This window comes from Umbelopsis ramanniana (assembly GCF_025399195.1).
Source record: "Umbelopsis ramanniana AG unplaced genomic scaffold K450scaffold_1, whole genome shotgun sequence".
In the NCBI taxonomy this organism is placed as follows: Eukaryota; Fungi; Mucoromycota; class Umbelopsidomycetes; order Umbelopsidales; family Umbelopsidaceae; genus Umbelopsis; species Umbelopsis ramanniana.
The window spans coordinates 560,352-581,656 of NW_026252087.1; the positions used below are offsets into that span (position 1 = coordinate 560,352).

A 21,305-nucleotide genomic window follows, 5' to 3' on the forward strand; every position below is an offset into this window, starting at 1 on the left:
ATCGACAATTTATACCCTTCGGGAATATCAACAAATCTCCATCCTTTTTATAATGTGCAAATGTATACAATCAGAAGACAGTTGGAGCCGTTTTGAATAGCAAAGGCCAACGCAAATAACCGAAATAAAAGGATGTTTTGAAGAAAAAAATGAATAAAGAACAACACAGAATAGAAGAAGAAAGAAATATAAAAAAAAAATCGATGCGTCACATATTTCGTTTTTACAATCAAAGCGAAGGAAGTAGGGAAAGAAATATGGAAGAAGGAAAAAAAGGTGGCCTACTATAATACAGTCGCACAACAAGCATGTTATGCTTCGTTGCCATTTCAATATCAATATTTCTAAATATGATTAATTGACCTTGATACACTTTCAAAGAGTCGCTCAATGTCTGCTGCACATCTAGTGAACGAGTGGTTCCAGAAGTTGTATCGCGGATTCTTGATCAGTTCAATAAATGTGATAAGCAATCCCCACGGATGCGGTCTGTTAACTATCAAGCGTTCAAGAAGTACCCTAATGTAGTAAAAATCGTGTTAAATGTCTAATGTATATAGCATAAAGTTTGATGTACCACACATACCTAGTCACTTGTTCTTTGATGATTTCCTGATTGCCGTCAGAAAAGAGGTACAGTAGGATACAGCTAAAGTAATGAGTATGGCTATTCGGGAACCTCAATTGATTTGCAATTGCGCTTAAGAACAAATAACGTCCTGGAGGGGAAAAAAGGAATTAGCCCATAGTTCTTACATTGCGACGACATCTCCACATGCAATACGTTAATACCTTCAGAATCGAGTTCGGCGAGCAAATGTTGGAATATCTTAATTGGGGCACCTTGATTCATGGGAAGGCCAAGTTCTATGGCACGTACTCCGACATAGAAAACTAGCGAATTAATGACAGAAATATCATATTTAGTGCCTTGCTCTTCATCAGAATCATTAGTATCCGTTGTAAGTTTTCTGGGCAGATCAGCCAAGAAGTTTTTGGGCTCATTATCTTGTAGATATGCATCGATATCTTGCTTGAGATTATTAGCGATCAAGGTTGAGGTATAATCCGAGAGAACTTTAGGTTGTTGGTTAATTTCTGGTAATAGATCAACCTTCAAGTTGGGGGTGAAGGGATCAGGAAGTCGCATGTTTCTGGGGAAGGCGCTGAGGATCAAGTTTCGCAATTGTATGCATGAAGTGGGTATGACATCGCAAAAGCTGAAATGATATTCACACAAAAACTCTGGGAAGTCGTGCAGTAACACCAAGAGTACTCGTAATGTGCCACGATAAAGCAAACGTGTTGTGTCCTGCAGTTCCACATTACGCAAGAATGGCACCAAAAATTTGAAGAGGCTGATCAACAGGCGCTGGAAGATTGGCCATCCTTTTTGGTTTTCAATCAAGAAAAGCTTTGGCATAAATTGTCGATGAGAGATAAGTTGAAGCCATGCAAAAGTAAATCCTGGGAAATAGAATGGTTGTAGAGCAAGGAATGTGTTTCCGAGTGATTCCAAGAGTTGGAAGTAAATGGCTTGTAGCGCCTGTTCGTTGGAACTAAGCTCACTAAGCAGACTGGAAAAGAGTCTCAGGAAGGGTCGCTGGTTGAATTGCTGTCTACGGTGTTCATGGTGCTGAGCCAATACAAGGACGGTGATGGACAGCACTCTAGTAAATTGGCTGATAGCAGTATTTCCGCTGTCAGGCTTGCCATTTTCAACTTGCATCTTCAATACAAGAACCACAAGCTTTGCAAAAGCATCAATCGGTTGGTACGCTGCTGCAGGCGTAGATTGTTCTGTAAGGGTCTTGTACTGGATGGCATGATCAATGCATGTTTCGATACAGGTGCGGAAGAACATGGATGAGATATCATCGACATTGAACACACCCCGCTGAGATAGCTGTGTGACAAACGCAACAAAGGCCTTGTCATTGGAGGACGGGTGTTGGAAAAGGCGGACCCATTCTGCAAATAAGAACTGTAACTGTTCGCGCAATCCACCAGCCTCCTCGTCTTCAGCTTCTTTGGGAGCTTGGCCTTGAGATCGACGACGAATTTCATCTTGAAGTAGAATCACACTATCGGGAACTTTACCACGTTGGATCAATCTGCCGAGAGCTTCCAATGATGCAGTGAAATCCTGTCTTGTTGCACATGGAGGTTCGTCGAAGGCACACGCGCGAATCAATCGTGCCGTGAAATCAATCACTGTAGGCCTACCGCTATCTATCAACTTTGCGAGCTCCAAATCTTGTTCGGGCAAAATAATCAATCCAGCCTTGATTAAAGCAGTAGTAACAGGGACATTGTACTTGCGTTCGTCGTCAGCATGTGTTAGCCAAGACGTGACCTCTTTTGCCACACTCATTGAAGTTTCGCAAAGGCGTTCCAAGAGTACAACATATGTATCTCGAGCAAGACTAGTGTCACACTTGTAAAGGAGTTGAACAACCTTTTGAGCGAAGGTGAGGGCAGCTTCCACTTTATCAAAGCTAGACATAGCCAAAACGGGTATTTGGCGGACCAACAAGCGAATATCGTGGTTGGGTGGCAAAGCATTGAAGTTGGCGACATTGGTTTGCCCTGTTTGCTTATCAAGTTCCGTGACATATTGTGCGAATTTTTCCAATATTTGATGAGCACTGACTTGAGCAGTATCAAATCCAGATCCTTGTGTAGTAGTAGTACCCGTGACATTGTGTCCATATCCATAGCCAGGGTTAGCCTCGGGACGCATGTTGCGGACCTGTCTATCAGATTCAGCTGAAGCAATTTGGTTGTTGATGGCTCTGTTGATATGACCAAAGTCTTCATAAACACGCATCTGTGGTTGCTGTAAGCCATTGGGTTTCAAGCGGAGCGGTTCTGGTAGTGTCAGAGGGTACTGAGACACTGACAAAACATTAACATCGAAATATGGCTGGTTAATGCGTTGCTCTCTATGCTTGACACGAGTAGCATAGGCAGCCAGGAGTGCTTCGTCGATTTCAGAGACTGCCTTTTCCATAGCAGCCTTCTCAATCACTGTACACACAAGATCCAAATTATCAGCAACAGTCAATAAGATGGCCTGTTCGGAGATAGCCTATAGAACACAGAAGATTAATCATCTTGGCTAAAGTAGGTGAGTTTCTATGAGAACAATCATCCTTACATCTGTAAATCCATTTGCAACAAAGATGTTTCGAAGACTTGCAGTCATGCTGATACGCAGTGGCTCTTTGCAAGTGACCATGGCAAGATTGCTTGCAAGATTTTGAACCATTAGATGAGCTGCCTTTCGCATTTTGTTTTCATCTGCCTCCATAGCAAAATCTTTGGTGATCAACTCTCTTGTAGAAATAAGTGCAATTTGAACGGATCTGTCGACAACAGGTCCAATGATCTAGAGGTGTGAATCGTCAATACAATAAACAAGTTTCGTGTTAAGCGCAAGGTATAAATTTTTCATACCTCTCGAACTGCAGCAGTAACAGCTTGTAGCACCCAACGCTTAGAGGCTGGTTGAGTAGTGTAAAGTATAACTTGAGGGTTGAATGTAAGATATGGTGCAAGGTTAGGAAGGACAATGGAAAGATCATCAGGGTTCCCGTTCAATCCGGAATCAGCGTTAATGCCTTGGTTAAGGCCACCTGCAGCTGATCCACGTCCGAGTGCGTCAAAGCTGTCTTGTGCACCGACAACAGCACCGTCACCAATCATGAGGTTGTTTCCGAAGCCCTTTGGTCGGTTCTTCAATAAGGAAGTGGCAGAAACATCTAAAAGACACGACAATTAACATAAGCTCAAGTTCATTCACAAATGCCGCTATGTCACAAACTACTTACCACTGACGTCTATGTTTAGACTCTTGCACAGCACTTCAATCTCGAATTTGAGATTCAATTTAAGATCAGCGAATTGGTATAGTTCTACCAGTAACTTGAGGATACCCATCACCCAAGGGTTTGGCGGCTTGAAAACCGAATTTTTGCTACCTTGTTCAAGGACTTTGCAAACAAATGGTATCACGACGATAAGGCGATTGGTATCATATCCCTCCAAGAGCAATTGCTGTAAAGATTGAGTTAGGTAACATTAGTATGAGTGCCAGTTTACACGATAAAAGCATCAAATTATTTACCTTGAACGCTATGTGCTTGTGCTTAACAGGATGGTTGCGTGCTAATGTCATTGCACCTACCCAAGAGCCAAGGTTCTTCAACAGTGTTCTTTCCGAAGATGACTGAACCGTTTTCTCCGAATTAAGAAGGATTTTGATGTTGGTGTACGTCTCCTTCAGCACATGATTAAACAAAGCTTTACTGTTGATGCTTTCGAGCAGCTGAAGGTATAATTGATGGTAGTTGGGTTCAATACTGGCTCTCTTAACGACCAAGTAGTTGCTGAACCATCGGTAAGCAGGCTCAGCCAAAACCTCCTTGAGCTCGGCTGTCTTTGTCTCCAAGTTGTTCGCTGCAACGTTGTTGATGATAAACAAAACCTTATCTTGTACGGCCTCACTTGGCACCTCGTATTGCCCTTCATCTGAAGCCGATATCAACGTTTGGACATTTAAAGCTGAAAAGGCTGGTTTTTGGTCTTTCCCTTTGCCTTCTTCCTCATGGACAACGTCAGATAGTGAATGGGATAAGGTCTCTTGAGAAATGGAAGGATCAGCAGCTTTGGAGTTACTGGCTTGAAGAGCAGCTGTCACTTTTCGGATTATTTCTGGGTGGGTTTGCTGTAATTGCGTGATTTGAAGGATATGAGCGCAGTACTGAGGCCATTCCGATAGGCGAGATAGGAACTGTGTGAGGGCCTGAAGACCGAAACGGAAGAGTTTTGAACCAGGGGGATTGCGGAGAGCGTCCAGTACATATCGTAGAGCAATGCCTAAAGGAACGAACGACACAAGATGGTGTTGTATTAGACAGCCAAAGAGCACGCTGGTGATAGCCAATTCTTTGTCTGGATATTTCGAAAAGAAATGGAATTCGTCGAATAGATTATGAATCATGCAAGCAAAGATGTCTTGCTCTCTTGTCTCGCTTGAGTTTCTGAAATTTTTCAATAGTTCTATCATCTGATCGATGGTCATCTCCCCACTATAAATGCGCTCATAATACAAGTTAGCCTCGTCTTCCACGTCTGCAGAGAATGACACTTCACCACCAGTCGATCCAGGTTCAGCCTGGGAGCGAATGTTCATAAGCTTTGGGTAAGCTTGGAGACAAATACTCTGGACTTCCTTCAACATTTCGGAATTTTCTGTCGACATCGGGCTATCATGTAGGAACTAATGATTCAGCAAAAGGAGATTTGAAAGGGAATGCATGCATTTGTAAAACCGTACCTGTCTCCTAGAATTTTCAGGAAAGTTCCCATGCATTCAATAGATAAAGGGACTGTCAGAGGTACTGATTTATCGCGGCGTGAGACATCTGAAGCAATCTTGTGTGTCAAAAAATCCAGACATGCAGTAATGAAAGCGTCCTTGTGCTCAGCAATTTTGTCTTGTAACCATTTCTCCAGCTTCAGGTATTCCCTTCTGGAAGCAAGTGCAGCTAGGTCAATGGCAAAGCTAAAAGGCTTAGCGTTCAAGACTTGCGGTAAAATCTGCAAAGATGGTTATGGAAAGTGAGTTAGCTACAAGGCAAAACATCGCAGGAAGTACTCAGGCGTGTCCGAAATGAAATAAACACAGTACCTTCAATTCTTGAGCTATATCTAAAGTTCGCGAGATAGATGTTGCGTCCTTGTTATAGAATTCTATAAAACTGGTCATGAGCAGATCCGGAGCGATTTGCCAAAGCTTCGTCATAACAAGTAAAGAATTTGCGTGTCCGCTTAGGAATAGAATCAAGAAACGTGCAATCAAGTCTTCGTGGAGACTGTTACGCAACGGCTATAAACATAAAGTAAGATTGGTGACAATGCATCATTACAACCTAACAACTAGACTGCTACGTACCTCGATTTCCACAAGACCAAGGAAAACTAGCTCAGGCGATCTGTTGATAAGGATATCCAAAAACACCTTTGCATCCTCGTGTACTTCGGTATCAACAAAGCCAATGACGCTCTCAATCAAGTCATATGAATTGATTTGTGATGCTGCCAGTTGAGTTGCACTGTTGCGAATATTTGCGTTAACATTTGCTACGTCATCCACAGTGATGATTTTCTTTGTTGCACAATCATTGATATTCAAGAGCTCTTGTGGAGCATTCACAATTTGATACAAAGCGCTAAGCTGGCCCTTGAGATTCTTCCATTTACCAAAGAAACACTCAATCGGAAAGGGTTCATTTCCCTACAGATACAAAAATGTTATGAGCCAAAGTTCACGTGAATGTGTGCAGAGACAACCAAAAAGCAAAGTAAATTCTCCTTACCCCAGTCACTTCTTTCCAAGCTTGGACTAACATTTCAAGTCCTGTTGCATCGTATAACAGGAAATGCTCATAATCCAGACTATGAATGACGGATTTCCAATTGATGGATGGATACTGAATTGACAGTACTTGGTAAATACATGCACTACGAATCTGATACCAACGTAATTGAACCTACATTTTTCTTGATAGCGGCAGCAAAATTACGAACATGCCAAGTGTTTCCGGGTGAACCATCGCCTACGCCATTAAGATTGGTATGAGTTCTAGCCATGAGGCCAAGTGCTTGAGCAACATCAGTTTCATTGATTTCTCCAGCTTGCTGAAATATATTCTCTAATGAAGAAGGAGTGGCACAGCTATCATAGCCAGCTTCCAGCAACAGGCTACTGAGTTTGGAGTTTCCGCTCGAGGTTTCAGATGGTCTATTAGATACATGCTTTGTTAGAATCACCATTGCTAAATTATCAATGTTTACAAAACTGAGGACTCACTGTGTCATATTTTGAGATGATAAACTCGGTGCGGATTGACGGTAGGTATTGAGCACTTCTTTTATCTTGTCTATTTCTTTCGAATCTAAAGTAGCAGCTGTAGTATTTTCAGGCTTGCTAATGAATTGTTGAATCCAAGAAATAGCGATTTCCGATTTGCACTGGTTATTGAGAATAGACCAAGACGCGTGTTGATAGTTTTCTCTGATAAAATTTGATGCTATATATCGAAACAAAACGGTCAGTTTTAGGACGCGCACGACATCATTCCAATAAATAGAATAAGTATATCAAACCTTGCTGGGCAATCTCTTGCTTTACTTCGGGCTGCAATGCACAAGCTAGAGCGAAAGACTCTGCAGCTGAAAATTCAAGTTGCTCAAATAACTTTGCTAGATCGAAGGAAACTAGAGACTCGCTCTTGCAAGCTGATATTAAGGCTTCACAGAAACAAGCAAGAGGTTGCGACTTTTGAATTGGGAGATGAGCACTTTCTTTCAGCAAGCGAAAGGTTGGAAAATCTTCCGACTGTTGGTTGATATCCTTTGAGTGTTCGATTAATAGGAAACGCAATAAGTGGACTAGGATCTCGGGACCGTGTGTTTCGATAAGCTAACAAAAGTGGGATATGAGTAAAAGGAACAAGAGTATGAGAAAAATCCAAGCAACAGCTTCGTAGATTGTGTGCAAGACATTCTCTCGTACAGATATTACACCTGATCCTTACCGATTTGATTTCTGATGTGTTCCTTGTATAATTGTCAGCGTTTAGATTGGACACCAAAAGGGTGACTTGGGCTTTGACTATGCGTGCTAAGCTCGATTTCTGAGATTTCAGATTTGAATTACGGTTCGGGAAAGAAGATACTTTCGGACTAGGATTCGAGGAAGAAGAGAAATCGGAATCACTGCTCATAATGAGAACTTGCCACTAGAGCATGTTGTGGCGGACCAGCACAAGAGAAACGAGAGATGTGTGGGGGTATGGAAGATTCGTTGGCTCTAATTCGATACTTAGATGTAAGGAAATTAGAAGTCAAGGAAAAATAGTAAAGAGCTTTTCTGTCAAAAGAATGCTCTCAGCTAGTTATTCGAAGAGAGGATCAAACAATGGACAAAGTGCGAAGGCAGGTTTAGGTTAGGCGGGCTGTTGTTACGGTTATCACCGTGTTGGATTCCTACCGCGAAACGTCAGCAGGTGGCTTTTCGCAGTCATGAGTTGGATGAGCGACTTCAAAATCTCCCCTGCCCATGAGCCCACTCTACTCTGACAATGTCCGCGTCAAATGCTGAACTAAAGGCTGCTATCGACCGACGTTTTGTCCTCTCAGGAGAACGAGCTAGGTAAGCTTATTGTAAAAGTATGGAGGATCACCTTCAAAAATAATAGAATGGCTTTAACATGGACTGTACTTCAAAGGCTTTTAGAGTTTGTAAAGCAACGATTGGCGGAAACTGGATGGAATGATGCCCTCTATGCACATTGTTCAGGTAGACTATAGCGGATGCTTCTCACTGTATTCAAATGTCATCTAGTCAGCTACTTATCATGCTGTACTAGAATCTTTTAAAGCCAGAGGGATCGAAAATGTATCGATGGACACCTTATTGGCAGAATTTTCGGATCATGCAAGAGGTATGTTGAGAGAAATGGCAAAGGACATAGCTATGGAAGATTCTCTAATGCTCTGCCCATCTTCTAGCAAGCGTCAATGAAAATATCAAGAAAGAATTGCTGGTTCAAATCAAACAATTTCTAGACGCAAACCTCGACTGATTATTGTAAACATTACCCACTATCATCACCTGGGTGTTCTTTAAAATGATTCCCAATTGTTAAAGGACATCCTCAAACAATTTACAGACCATTACAATAAAATCAATGTACAGTTCTATGCATCTCCTTTACTTTTACTTTTATGAGATTTACATGTATTTAATCTTTTAGTGTGCAGCAACCGCGGGATTGATCTCCTCTACGACACCGCGTGGTACTGACTTTTTGGTATCAATCAGATTCTTTCGCATGGCGTATGCATCTTCACCATCAGCGTAATATTTCTTTTCTATTCCTTCAACATTGAATTTGAGCGTATCCTTGTATAAAGAAAGTGCGGCACGGTTGGTCTTTCGGACGTGCAATGACACGTAGTGAGCACCAAAAGCTTCCACCATCATCTTCTGCGATTGAGTCATAAGTTTCTCAGCTAAACCGAGTCGTCGATATGTTCGCAAAACTGATAGAGATGTAATGTGTCCGTGGGGGACATCAGTAGGCTCCTCCTCCCTATATAAAAACCTCATAAATATACTTTTGATCATGATATGGTTCTAAACTCGAGTATAGAACATTCGACATACATCTTGGCCAAAACGTAACCGACAATTCGACCCTTGTGATCTTCAGCAACATAAGACAGCTGAGGCCATGACAAAGCATGGTATAAATCTGAAGAAACAAAGTGTTAATGTGGTGAACGGCAATTGTAGACGAATTGTAAGATCCTTGAAATTTACAGTATTTCATTTGATAGTTTTCTGGTAAATTGAGCAAGTTGCAGTTTTGCATGGACATCAAGTCCTCAACCTAAATCACTTTTATTAGTACAGAATTACACTTATGCATACTCCATGCCATAAGGTACTTACTGTAGCCTGTCGAATATTCATATTATGAATGTACGGGTAAAGGAATGCTTACTGAGTTGAGAGTCAAATCTCGACTTCCAAGCCACTTTACCGTAGAGCAGTTTGGTCAGCCAATCAAATTCCACTTACTATTGCTTTGCTCTACGCTAATCCTTGCGCTTGACAACAAGGATACTTGAATAAGCTGGAGGAACACATTGCGTCTGCAATTAGCTAGTATTATAACATCAACGAAATTTTTAACAAGAGCAAGAGACGCCGTTAGGGTCTATACACATGAAATTCAATGCGTTTCATCTTTGTTGTAACTCTATTGGATTTATAACCATCTAATGTGCCATATAAAATTGCTATGTAGCGATAAATCACCCATCAATACCAGTGTATCACACGGTTCCAGATATAGGTGTTAGCGTCAACTCAACTACATGTTAGAATGTAGTATTTAGTATCCTGTCTCAAAAGGACACCTATTTGGCCATTACAGCAAGGAATCATGGCTGCATCTCAATATCTTCACTATCACACTAGTAATGTTACTTAGCTACAGTCTAGCATATTGCCAGCTCACTTTATCGATTGGTAATACATGTTGCATCGTGACATGTGAATCGCTTCGACATCGGAAACGGATATGTTGCATATTTTTAATTCTTCTTGGAAAATAAGCAATATTTCTTAGCAATGGCGTTTCAAAACATTTAAATATACATTGAGCACAACATAAATTGTATCTACTTACCTTTTAATATAGCTGTCAATGATACCACCTTCAATGTCAGTACGCAGATGAATCCAATAAAGAATGGTCACAAAGCCCACTTGCCCCCAAGTGCGAAACACTGTGCTGGTTCATCGGTTTCTTGCACCGGTCATTTTCCAGATCTTTGTGGCACACTAACAATGGACACTTGGTATTAGTACGTACATTCCCAAGCAACTTGTACGTGGGAGATTTTATTCGCTTCCATCTCAAGCGAGATTTACTCGTTCACAAGGACCACATGTTCATTCAATCAAGGCAGCTGTGTATAAGTTAAATCAACTAAGTAGGATTTGAGAAATGAAGATACAATATAATTTGAGGGCTGTTGTCCATAATGTCAGCTAGCAATTCTTTAGAGCCCCACGCACTTCATTAACAACTCTGCCTGTAAGATTCAAACAATGAATATACGCACGTGAAATTCATTTACAGCTGCACATAATCGACTGTTGGAAAATCCCAGAGTGGGAGTTACATGTAACACCTTTTTTAGAAATTCAGGGCAGCTGTTCCGGAGGATGTGTTCAGCCGGTCAAGGCAGTATGTGAGGAAATCATCACTACATTTATTCATTCGTATATAAAAGAAGCACTAAACGGAGGTCCAAGCAGACTGTGAGTTGATCACTGGAAGCTTAACTGATATGATTTTAGTAAACCTAGCGATATTGGCCTATACTACAATTGCTGCCGCAACCTATGCATCAAGTATCAGCAGCTGCCCTGCCCTGACTCCCCGGACATCTAAAGCAACTACAGTTCACGACTTGCGTATCGATGATATCAAGATGGTTGCCGCTCTCGGAGATAGGTAGGTCCTGCTATCAATGCATGCGTACAAGTTAGGAAACTGATCGAAGATCTAGCATAACAGCAGGCTTTGCAGCCAAAGGCATTCAGGGCCCTACCATTGTGAACCTTGCTAATCTTAATGAAGACCGCGGCGTGAGCTTCGCTATAGGTGGCGATTCCGGTGCTGTGACACTCGCAACGCTGATGAAGAACTATCAGCCCGCTCTGAAAGGAATGTCTTTGGGTGAGCACCTGGTGGAGGTAAATTTAGCATCTATCACATCATGCTCTCAGCTGCATATAAACATCTGAGTTTGTTCTAGCTTTGCTCTGGCACAACATGCCCACCGTTTCAGTGTGAGATATTATTATTACATGTCCATATTTAAATGACGTTGTTGGGACTTACGTTTTCATCAATAGACAAGCCTACTCAGGATGTTTTGAACGCTGCACAAAGCGGTGGATTGGCTTCTAATCTTCAGCATGAACTGGACTACCTTATTCCAGGTACGTGTAAAATGAATTCAACAGTAAGAGGTAAATGCTAATATCACTAAACATGTGGCTAGCCATGCTGACTTTGCCGGGAGGTAACTATTTCACCGACTGGAAGCTGATCACCATCCAAATCGGAAGTAGGTGTTCCATACTTTGCTTATAAACTTTACAAGCCAAAGCAATTTACACTTCCTCTAGGTAACGATCAGTGTTCATCTTGCAACGACACAACTGGCCAATACACACCAACTGCCTATGGAAACTATCTCAGAGCCGCGGTTCAACGCATTCAGAAAAATATTCCCAATGTCATCGTAAACTTGAGTAATGTGACTCTATCTATTGATTTTTAGCAGGCGGTTCCCTAATCTAAACTAACAATGCATTAAAATAGTGGGAGATTTTAGAGTATCACCGGTATACACTGTAACCGCCAATCAAAGCTACTGCCAACCATTTGTTGGCACTAGCCTCGAGATAAACTCCATCGAATGTCAATGTGCAAAAACTGCCGCTGGAATGGCCATCATGGACGCAACTGCTGATGGTAAGTTGATTTAAGAATCTCGCATTAAAAATTTAACGACTAAACTCATAAAATCTTGACCGTTAATAACAGGATACGCTGCACAAGCCCAACAAATCTATGAAGACTACAAAAATTTGAATTCATCATCATTCGCAGTTGTATACACACCTGCGAACATTCAAGTTGGTACTTTCCCAATACAGGCATTTAGCAATATTGATTGTTGTAAGTGTTTAAAATCACCACCAGAGATTGCCAGACGACTGAAGTTGACTATGTTACTCTTATAGTTCATCCTAGCGTCATAGCGCATCAATGGATAGCTAAAACTATTTGGAATCAACTATTCTTACCCCAAAGCAGCAAGGCATCCAGTTATTCTTGGGACGGCAATTTGCAAGTTTACTGCCCTACATCTCAGGATAGAATACAATTGAATTGATCTATCTCATGTTACCACGTTCTTCAAAAGCATGCTGTAGGACTCTCTCAGCATAGCCATCGTCAGTAATATCGAATAAATATGGAATACATTTTTTTATCACAGACCAAGGAAAAGATTTTGTCCGGTAAATTTCTGTTAAATTTCTGCCTTTTAATAACTGCTCATTGGAAAAATATTCACGTATATGATCTGTCAATTGACGAAAGTGTCTGTATGGTTTACAATGTATATCCGAATGGTGATGTTTATTGGTACAAATGGACTAAGCCGTATAGAAAAGTATGGAAAAGGATATAAGACAAAAGTCCTCCTATGAAACCGTCAGTAAATATATCTTTTGCACCTCCCTTGAAGAACAAATGAGGTTTGAATTGAGTCTTGATGGCGAGTAGAAGAAAAGAAATGAGCACCCAGTTCACGGCGTAAAAGGCGAATCCATATAGATTTTTGAGTCCAAGAATTCCAGCTGCAGATCCACTTATGGCAGCCAGTCCTGCTCGTGCAAATTGCATCGTCTTGGCATTATGCGCCATATACATTGGTACGTATTTGTGGACGTCTTCAGTTCCTGATCCTTGTGCATCCGCGCTCATGACTGATTTGAAGATGGGGAACGACGGTCAGTAAAATTTGGCTGAGTTTGGCAGTTTTTCTGCTGCTTTCAAACACGCTCGGTTTTTTGTTACAGCTCGAGATTTAGAACCTTGGTACATGGAACCATTATCAACACCACAAGTGGAACAGGTACTTGAATCGTTCAGATTCCTTGTGTTAGGCACTACTTTAACTGGTCAAGTGGTCATTTTGCATCTAAAACTCTGAAATAATATCATACAGCTGATTGAGCAGCTGTATTCAAGCCAAGATCCTTTAACGACAAAGCAGATCCAAGAGTCACTTCAGCTTATACAGAAACAGCCTTTTGCTTGGGAGACCGCCTCGCAGTTATTATATTCCTCAGTAAGTGGCATACGCTGTATATTCTAGACATCACAGCGTAGTCTAACCTATGGCCAAACTAGTCTATCAATGCACAATTCTTTGGAGCTCATACATTTTTGGCTAAAATCACTCGAGACTGGTAAGGCTAATGATGGTTTCATTTCGCATCGTTTCAAATGTGAATGTGATAATGAAAAGTAATTTGAAGGGATACGCTACCAGAAGAACGCATCGAATGGTTGCGGCAAGAACTGCTGCATGCGATCGCACGTCGCTGTAGCGGCCCGGCATTCATCGTAACGAAACTATGCCAGGCGGTACGTAAGATGTTTTATATGATGTGGCTGAATTTGAGGACTAACTTGGAGTCAACAGCTAACAGCGTACGCAATACAAGCGGTACCTTTGAACTGGTCAAATTTCATAGTGAGCGCTTGTCAGTACTTGGAAGCTGCCGTACCAACCGTCTCAAATACCCAAATAGACGCAAACATGGTGATACTTGAACTCCTTACTATTATTCCAGAAGACATCACCACTGCACAACTTATTGGCGGTCACAGGTTTGTTGATTAGATCAGATAATGGTTGGACCACGGTGGTAGATGCACCTAATTTATTATCGATCAGACTGCAGATTATGCAAGAACTAAAGGATGGACTCCCGCATGTTATATCAAAGCTAGAAGGCATACTTTCCGAACACAGTCATATTTCTCAGCCGGAAGAATATAATATTAATCTCAAGAAAAAAGCTTTAAAATGCTTCCAGAGCTGGGTTCAATATGGCATATCTCCAGAGTAAGTAGGCAGTGACATCATGTAAAGTTTAATACGAATGTTCACATCAAAAAATAGGGACGCACATAGCTTGCTTCAAAAATCTGTCCATTTGTTGACGAATGACATTTATTTGGAAGAGGTTGTGGATGTACTCGTTGAAATTATGCTGTTGCCAAAAGTGACCACGTGGGCGTCCATACGGCAGCATCTACAGGACTATATCGGGAGCCCGTGGTTCATGACCAGGCTATCAGACAGCATTCGAGGTGAGTAGACGGTATTCAGCCTAGTCATTCCTAAAGACGATTGTGAGTCGTCGATCCTTACTTATGAGGTCTCTTCTTGCTTAATCATAGATGAAGACGACCACACTACCAGACTTTTGGGCCGAATAGCTGTTACTTATGGCGAAACATTCACTGAAACGATTTCAGACCACATGGATCAGCCAGGCGTACTGCATCTGTTGGAATTAATGATGAGCTTAACAACATATCCAGGCTATTTTGGCGAAGATCAAGAGATTAGCGAAATTCCCTTGAACTTCTGGTACGTTCTACAAGAGACGTTAGCGGATAAAGATTGGCTTCCTGTTACTGCTGAAAAACACAAGCAGCGAAATGGGCTAACAAATGAAGTGATATGGTTGGACAAGGGCGTTGAAAACACTTATGTAGTTTACCAGCAGCTTGTCTTGGCTTTGAGAGATAAAGCCATGCTTCCTTCTGAAGCGGAATTCACGCATTGGTCCAAAGGTAAGGCTATTTGACATGGATCTCAGTGCACATACACAGTTTCTTACAACAAGTGGGCAGATGTCAGGGACAAATTTCGCATTTATAGGAGGGACATAGCGGATACTCTCAATAGTCCGTATTATGTATTGCACAATGATATGATTCTGTTGTTGCTCCAGGATATCAAAATGGAACTCTTGAGGCAAGAAACAATGGAATACCATGAACAAGTATGATACCTTTGATTATACACCTGGCAAGAGACTTGTTCTTTATATAACCATACACCTTTTATAGCGACTTGAAGCTTCGTTCTTCGCACTGTACAGCATAAGCGATGAGATTCCACCCGAAAGTAGCAGCGAAATTGCTCAACTCTTTGAATTCAACATATTTGGGCAAATACCCAGAAATGCCAGCCCTCGACTTCAGAATATGGCTCTTAACTGTGTTGGTAAGTGCAGTATGCTACAATTTAATATAATGTCAGTGGTGGTTTACTGACACCATTCAGGTTCATTTTCGGAATGGCTCAAGAATCATCCACAGTACCTTCTGAATGTCTTGAATTATATCATACCAGCTTTAAGCAACGCAAAGCTGGCTCAAGCTGCTGCTTCTTCGCTAAAGAATGTTTGCGATACATGTCGTGCTGCTCTAGTTGATGGTATCGATAGTCTCATTGCCTTATACCAAGAAGTTGCACAAATTGGAGTAGAGGTATGTCACAGATGTTTAAAGGCATCCGCTACCCTTTCTTAGCTTAACCTGTTACACTGTGGGGTATTCACATACAAACCTACCTTAGCCTACCGTCAAGCAAAAGGTTGTTGAATCAATATCGGCGGTCATCCAAGTATTTCCACCTGAGAAAATGATAGCCCCATTAATGGTACAGAAACGACCGCATTTACGCCTACTAGCATATTGGGTTCGTTACTGATTACATTTCATTAGGCACTTATTGGGGATATCGTACGCAACATTCAGCATACGCTCTCTGTTGTAGAAAGCGATCCAATTACTGCTGCAAAAAACGTTCAAGCTCAGCTTCAATATTTGGCTGCCTGCTGCCGAGGACTTCAATCCCCAAACGATGACTATCAATCACTTATTGCTAGAAACGCTGCCTACGATATGTTTGCCAGTGGTTCAATTAACACTCTATACGAGACTGTCCCTGGCGCTTCAGAATTATCTCAAACCATCAATGACACAATTACCCAACTTGTGTATTTGTATAGTAAAGATCAAGAAACCACACAAGTGAGTATCGTTAATGATGTCTTTTTTGGATCTGTGTATGTGGTACGAGTTCTAAGCCTTTTGTAGGTTTTATGTCAATTCCTAGATGCTGGTTTGCGCTCCATGAGCCCTTTAGCCTGCTTACCACTTTCAACTCTATTATTCATCATCCAACACAGCTATGAAAGTCAACCACTCACACCATGGCTAGATACGGCCTCATTAGTGTTTACTGTCTATGGAGGATACGATGCTCACCGTGATAATCTCAGGCAACTTTTAGCAGTTTTGACAGCAAAAACTTTGAGTGGCATAAACAACATACATGGTAAGAAACAACAGAATAAACTTGAAGTAAAAGGATCAAGTATCTATTTTGTACATCCTTGCTAATTGAATGGCACTCATAGCTATGGAGGAATATCCAGACGTTACATATTCCTATTTCAGCCTTTTATCTAGAGTAAGTCAAAGGATGATGGAACAATGGTTATTACAGGAAGTCTGACACTGCTTACTAGGTCATTCGAAGATGTCCCCTTATTCTATTCCAACTTCCTCCTGATATATTAAATAGCATATTCTCCGTGGCAATCGCGGGCATGACACTTCAAGAAAGGCTTGCTCTGAAAGCTGTGATGTCTTTTACGGTTAGTAGTATGTTACTGTACGATGGGTCTTCGACATAGATGATTAATATTCCGCCCAATTTCTAACTTACAGGCTGAAACGGTTGCAATAGATGCTGCAGAAGGCACAGAATTAAGGCAATTCGTAGACGATCTTACCCTCAACATTGGATATGCTCTAACGCAAAACCTCCTCTTGGTTTGTGATTGTGATTACGCGTCCTTAGAAATATTGCTACTTATTAACACTAGTCATTTCAAAGGGGATCGGTGGACGGGTTCCGAGGTCGCTGATGAGCTACCTGATAGATGTGTTATACAAACTGACGGGTCGTTATATCGAAGTCAGTCGACATTGGCTAGCCAGTCTTTTACATCAGGTAACATTTCTACTGACTTTTGCTACCAAAAACAAAAGAAAACTTGTACGGTTTACTAAACGGGTTCCTGATACGTTGTAGGATGGCTTTCCTTCTCCGCACGTAACACTTCAGGACAAAGAAGTGTTCATGAAAGGAATACTTGGTACACGGTCAGCTAAACGGTTTAAGGAGGTTACTACATCATTTAGTGTCAAGTGTAGAAAAATGGATAACACATTGTTTGGATCGGTTGTATAACAAGCACAAATATTAAACGCGTTGGCCACCTTTACTGCATGGGAATTGGCGGTCGATCTCATTCAGTCTGGGCTTTGATTTGTGGTGACACGAGTGTAAATATGGAAGCAGGCGTTGGAGAGTCTTTGAAATTTCAGGGGAAAGGAAAAAAAAAAGCGTGTTATACTTTAACTACGTTGTGTAGGCGATTGTGAACAAAGAGTATGGATGTTGAAGTCGATAATGCCCATACTGAAGTTCCTTCTCCGCCAAAGCTATGTACACGGCTCACCTCCTCTTCCAAACTACAGATGGTAGCTATATACAATCCGATCCAACTTGCAGCCATCTCGAATTACAAGTTGGCCCAATTGACGTTCACTACCCCTGATTCACACTCATTACTCAAGACTGCTTTGATAAAGAATATGCTGGAGCAACTTTATGAAGTAACCCCTCCAGAGTGGTTGGACCAAATGACGAGATGGGAATTCTTTTCACCAGAGTAAGTTGCCTTTTCTCTGTGGGAGCAAGTTTCCAGATGCAATGGTAAAATGTTTCTCTTGATCTTTAAATTAAACATCCCTACTCCAGATCCTTGGCCGATATGTCACAGAAAGGGTTGGAAGAAATATTTGCTCAATATATACAGGCCATCGAATCATCTCAGCAAGTATCCCCGGTTTCACCTGTGGAGGAAGAGTTTTGGACGGACGATGTTGACTGGGACGATACAAGTGTGGAATCTACGAACAAGCGAAACTCATTATTTTCACAGCCCAATGAGACTTTAAAATCACCTCCTGAAGAGCCCATGTCTTCAATGCAGAACGGACTGTCTCAGGATAGCAGATTACCGCCACCAAACACCTCGCAGGCCAATGTGTCCGTTGCACCTATACCGCCTCCAGCAGATGATAAACCTAGAAAATTAGCAACAAATCCATATCGAAATCGCCTAAGCTGGGGTAGTGAACTTGTGTCGTCAAGCACGCCATCACAACATCTTGCGTCCGAGCTCATGTCATTGTTTGATATGGAGTTTAAAGTAGATATCCACATCAACACTGCGCCAAAACTACCAGAATTGCCATTCAAGTCATCACAGAACACTGCAAAGGGATTTGCTAGCGAACACCATTCCATTATGTCCCTTGTGAGCGAGCTGGAAACCATCACTGTTGACGATTTGGATGTGAGAACCTCAAACCCGCTAGTGTCTTTCCCACCACCCCCAAGTATACCCCCTCCAGCGGATCGGCGTACAGCGCGAAGATCTTCCAGTTTGGCTTCCAGTGCACATTCAGGCTGGACAACCCGAAAACCCATCGATAGCACTGTACCAAAACGTTCTTCCTCTCTATCAGTGGCTTCTTCGCCTCGAGCTGTGTCGCAAGTCATTGAGCAACCGCCTACTTTTGCGAATGTGGAAAATACGAAGAGAAACACAGCACACCCTCTATCAGATGGTTCAAATCATGCAGGACAGCGAGCTTCTTCCAGTGACGACTTATTTGCTTCACAAAACAAAAAATTAAAGAAGAAAAGCTCTTTCCGACATTTGGCAGATTTGATGACCTTAAAAAAAGCTAGCTCTCCTTATTCTACTACTGGGCAGACGAAGTCTTCTGTGTCATCGTCGTGGGTTTCCTTACCTGACTTGGGTAGTGATACCGATCTGAAGTCGCATTCTTCATCACAGGGTTCAGTGACGACTATTCAATCTGAGAACATTATAGCTAAACCGCTTCCAGCTTCACCGTCAAGTCCTCCGGGACCGTCTCCCACCACCTCAAATAACCTTGAGAACTCAGGTAGGAGTGGGCAAACTCCAACGCGTTCCTCTTCTTTGCGTCACAAACATACCAAGAAGCGACGGTCTGCAGTCATGGAGCCAACTGCCAAGCGAGCAACGACAGCGCCGGCTGGTTACTCATTTGATGGAGTTACCCGTATGGATACTCTTTCACATGACCAAAGCAAGTCAAATGTTCTTCCTGTTGGTGGTATCAAACGCAATAAGGATAAGATTAGAAAAGAGGGACAAGCAGCATCAAACGGAACTACAGGACTTTTTGGAAGCAATGACCAGGATCATTCCAATCATCGTAACAGTATTTTGGCACATCGTCGGTCGCTAACTCCAGCCGGTCTGGACCTGACAGATGGTATTCCAGTTGAGGACCCTGGATTTGTTACCATCGGCAAAGGGATTGGTAACTATGGCGGTACAGCAAATCAACAAAAGGAGTCTAACGCTAATGCCACTGGCAAGTTCATCAAGCGTATGGTGTCGTTAGGTAAAGCTATGCGATTACGCAATAGTATTGTTACGTAAACGCAAGAGGCATCAATGATATACCGTTTCATAGCCGCATTATAATAAACTAGCCAGCATTCATTCTCATCTCTCCTCTAATTTTTTCCATCTTGGCTGATCAATGGGTTTATCCCAGGCCATATCAGAATTTCAAATGATGGCTTTTTATTCCGAGCTTGTTAGACATTTTTTACAAATATTAGGATGAGGGCAAATGCCAATGCAAATTCAATTTACATTGTTAAGAGAAAAGAAAAAAAGCCAATGGTAAGGCTAGAACAGCAAAGTTTACAGGTTTAGGAAAAGTCATTAACACTTTGAAGACTCTGCCCTTTGAATGTTTACGATCTCCATGTTTGCTGGTACTATGGTTGACCGTCCTGTGCAGTCATTGTTTTCGTATATAGTGCAATCGACGTTTCCATTGTTGGCGACCAGCTGTGAAAATTGGAAGTAACTTGGAACTTGGTCACAGTTCCCGTCAACGCTCAGCGCTGGGGATTTTCGACTGCCGAGTGTAAAAATCAATGCAGCTTGTATACTGGGTGCCATAAGTGCGATGATACATAAGAAACGCATAGTGAATATTGTATGTAAGAGAGCAGTTTCCGACGTCTGTTATATACTGTGGTCAAGGGTAGATTGTAACACTTTTAATTTTTTCTTTTTTCGGTCCTGCGATTGATCGATTGTTCAGAAAACCTTCCGGTGGCTGTCGTAAAATTGGTAGAAATACTCCTTTACTTATATACCTACTAAAGGGGAGTGTCATTCTTCAAGTAACATATGTATGTGAGTGCATATTCGCACGACTTCTTCAACTGCTGGCGCCTGATGCGACGTATATGGCTTGAATAACCAGCATGACTAGCAGGATGACAGGTAAAAGTTAAACAAGGGAATGACGGTTATAACGTCATTCAAATGCGATACCACCAAATTTAGAATATTGTGGAAAAGCAAAAGCAGATGTATTTGATAACGAGCCCTATTGTCTCGGCTGTTTCAAACAGACAAATATCCATCAAATAACATCGAGGATGGCGAATTATGGTAGGGGTATTTTTCATTTATTTTTCAGGCAAATTATTTTGCCCGACAAACACTTGGGCGATCGATAGCGATTATTTCAAGTAATAACCAAATGTATGATGAAATTATCAAAGATGCATATACATCACTTGGTCTCGTCTGCTTCCACAGTGCTTCTGGTATTAGTTTTTGGTATGGATGATGAATGTTTCTGTACTATGATGTACGTTCAAACCAACACGTGCCTGAAACATCTTCGCTTTCAACATCAAATTCTCGTGGTATAGGCTTTGGGGTATCTGGCTTGTGTACAGACCACCCAGTATGTTTCGAATGAATGCATAGTAATCACAGACAGCCACCAGTTTCTGGCGACATCCGCTGTCAACGTATATCCAGTCGCACTTCTCGCTCAATCGGAAGCGGAACGTCACCATGGTCTTGCTAAGGCATAGTTGAC

The 21,305-nt window shown here is 41.8% G+C and overlaps 8 protein-coding genes across 8 annotated transcripts; 4 read left to right on the forward strand and 4 right to left on the reverse strand.

Moving 5' to 3' along the window:
- Positions 1–19: 19 nt before the first annotated feature.
- K450DRAFT_293230 (uncharacterized protein) lies at positions 20–8,024 on the reverse strand. Its single transcript, XM_051593591.1, has 15 exons — positions 7,605–8,024; positions 7,174–7,489; positions 6,878–7,097; positions 6,562–6,808; positions 6,384–6,497; positions 5,960–6,301; positions 5,696–5,893; positions 5,342–5,604; positions 4,130–5,270; positions 3,834–4,059; positions 3,460–3,764; positions 3,161–3,391; positions 793–3,091; positions 587–719; positions 20–519 (listed from the first exon to the last, which is right to left on the reverse strand). Exons 1-15 carry the CDS (start codon positions 7,791–7,793, stop codon positions 345–347), a joined length of 6,399 nt encoding a protein of 2,132 aa, XP_051449691.1. The 5' UTR covers positions 7,794–8,024; the 3' UTR covers positions 20–344.
- A 126-nt stretch (positions 8,025–8,150) lies between these two features.
- On the forward strand, positions 8,151–8,654 carry K450DRAFT_267343 (uncharacterized protein; the record flags this gene model as incomplete). The annotated part of the gene is made up of 4 exons (XM_051592831.1): positions 8,151–8,221; positions 8,298–8,368; positions 8,439–8,513; positions 8,581–8,654. 4 exons carry the CDS (start codon positions 8,151–8,153, stop codon positions 8,652–8,654), a joined length of 291 nt encoding a protein of 96 aa, XP_051449692.1.
- Positions 8,655–8,821: 167 nt separating this feature from the next.
- On the reverse strand, positions 8,822–9,547 carry K450DRAFT_195097 (uncharacterized protein; the record flags this gene model as incomplete). The annotated part of the gene is made up of 4 exons (XM_051584493.1): positions 8,822–9,164; positions 9,239–9,326; positions 9,395–9,464; positions 9,527–9,547. The coding sequence occupies 4 exons, from the start codon at positions 9,545–9,547 to the stop codon at positions 8,822–8,824; spliced, it is 522 nt and encodes a 173-aa protein (XP_051449693.1).
- Positions 9,548–10,935: 1,388 nt separating this feature from the next.
- On the forward strand, positions 10,936–12,555 carry K450DRAFT_267345 (uncharacterized protein; the record flags this gene model as incomplete). The annotated part of the gene is made up of 9 exons (XM_051592832.1): positions 10,936–11,102; positions 11,158–11,344; positions 11,407–11,440; positions 11,507–11,593; positions 11,656–11,721; positions 11,783–11,908; positions 11,979–12,131; positions 12,204–12,338; positions 12,404–12,555. 9 exons carry the CDS (start codon positions 10,936–10,938, stop codon positions 12,553–12,555), a joined length of 1,107 nt encoding a protein of 368 aa, XP_051449694.1.
- A 132-nt stretch (positions 12,556–12,687) lies between these two features.
- K450DRAFT_217519 (uncharacterized protein) lies at positions 12,688–13,170 on the reverse strand. The gene has a single exon (XM_051585059.1). The coding sequence runs from the start codon at positions 13,149–13,151 to the stop codon at positions 12,804–12,806; it is 348 nt and encodes a 115-aa protein (XP_051449695.1). The 5' UTR covers positions 13,152–13,170; the 3' UTR covers positions 12,688–12,803.
- Positions 13,171–13,466: 296 nt separating this feature from the next.
- K450DRAFT_217528 (uncharacterized protein) lies at positions 13,467–17,520 on the forward strand. The gene is made up of 18 exons (XM_051585060.1): positions 13,467–13,518; positions 13,581–13,639; positions 13,709–13,817; positions 13,876–13,926; positions 13,985–14,063; positions 14,131–14,301; positions 14,359–14,549; positions 14,640–15,038; positions 15,099–15,250; positions 15,318–15,474; positions 15,535–15,740; positions 15,978–16,286; positions 16,353–16,593; positions 16,676–16,728; positions 16,787–16,915; positions 16,989–17,093; positions 17,158–17,274; positions 17,356–17,520. Exons 3-18 carry the CDS (start codon positions 13,808–13,810, stop codon positions 17,512–17,514), a joined length of 2,529 nt encoding a protein of 842 aa, XP_051449696.1. The 5' UTR covers positions 13,467–13,518; positions 13,581–13,639; positions 13,709–13,807; the 3' UTR covers positions 17,515–17,520.
- A 440-nt stretch (positions 17,521–17,960) lies between these two features.
- Positions 17,961–19,995, forward strand: K450DRAFT_217533 (uncharacterized protein). The gene has a single exon (XM_051585061.1). It carries the CDS (start codon positions 18,101–18,103, stop codon positions 19,829–19,831), a length of 1,731 nt encoding a protein of 576 aa, XP_051449697.1. The 5' UTR covers positions 17,961–18,100; the 3' UTR covers positions 19,832–19,995.
- Position 19,996: 1 nt separating this feature from the next.
- K450DRAFT_217534 (uncharacterized protein) lies at positions 19,997–20,525 on the reverse strand. Its single transcript, XM_051585062.1, has one exon. It carries the CDS (start codon positions 20,390–20,392, stop codon positions 20,123–20,125), a length of 270 nt encoding a protein of 89 aa, XP_051449698.1. The 5' UTR covers positions 20,393–20,525; the 3' UTR covers positions 19,997–20,122.
- Positions 20,526–21,305: the final 780 nt, after the last annotated feature.

What these genes read in the sequence shown, in the direction of transcription:
- K450DRAFT_217533 (XM_051585061.1), top strand. Translation starts at nt 18,101, where the DNA reads ATGTCACAGAAAGGGTTGGAAGAAATATTTGCTCAATATATACAGGCC.
- K450DRAFT_217519 (XM_051585059.1), bottom strand. Translation starts at nt 13,151, where the DNA reads ATGAGCGCGGATGCACAAGGATCAGGAACTGAAGACGTCCACAAATAC.
- K450DRAFT_293230 (XM_051593591.1), bottom strand. Translation starts at nt 7,793, where the DNA reads ATGAGCAGTGATTCCGATTTCTCTTCTTCCTCGAATCCTAGTCCGAAA. An exon ending in ACACATCAGAAATCAAATCG is followed by an intron (nt 7,490 to 7,604) that starts GTAAGGATCAGG and finishes CACTTTTGTTAG; the next exon opens with CTTATCGAAACACACGGTCC. An exon ending in TCTAAACATAGACGTCAGTG is followed by an intron (nt 3,765 to 3,833) that starts GTAAGTAGTTTG and finishes CGTGTCTTTTAG; the next exon opens with ATGTTTCTGCCACTTCCTTA.
- K450DRAFT_217534 (XM_051585062.1), bottom strand. Translation starts at nt 20,392, where the DNA reads ATGCGTTTCTTATGTATCATCGCACTTATGGCACCCAGTATACAAGCT.
- K450DRAFT_217528 (XM_051585060.1), top strand. An exon ending in ATTCACGCATTGGTCCAAAG is followed by an intron (nt 15,039 to 15,098) that starts GTAAGGCTATTT and finishes ACAAGTGGGCAG; the next exon opens with ATGTCAGGGACAAATTTCGC. An exon ending in ATTTCAGCCTTTTATCTAGA is followed by an intron (nt 16,729 to 16,786) that starts GTAAGTCAAAGG and finishes ACTGCTTACTAG; the next exon opens with GTCATTCGAAGATGTCCCCT.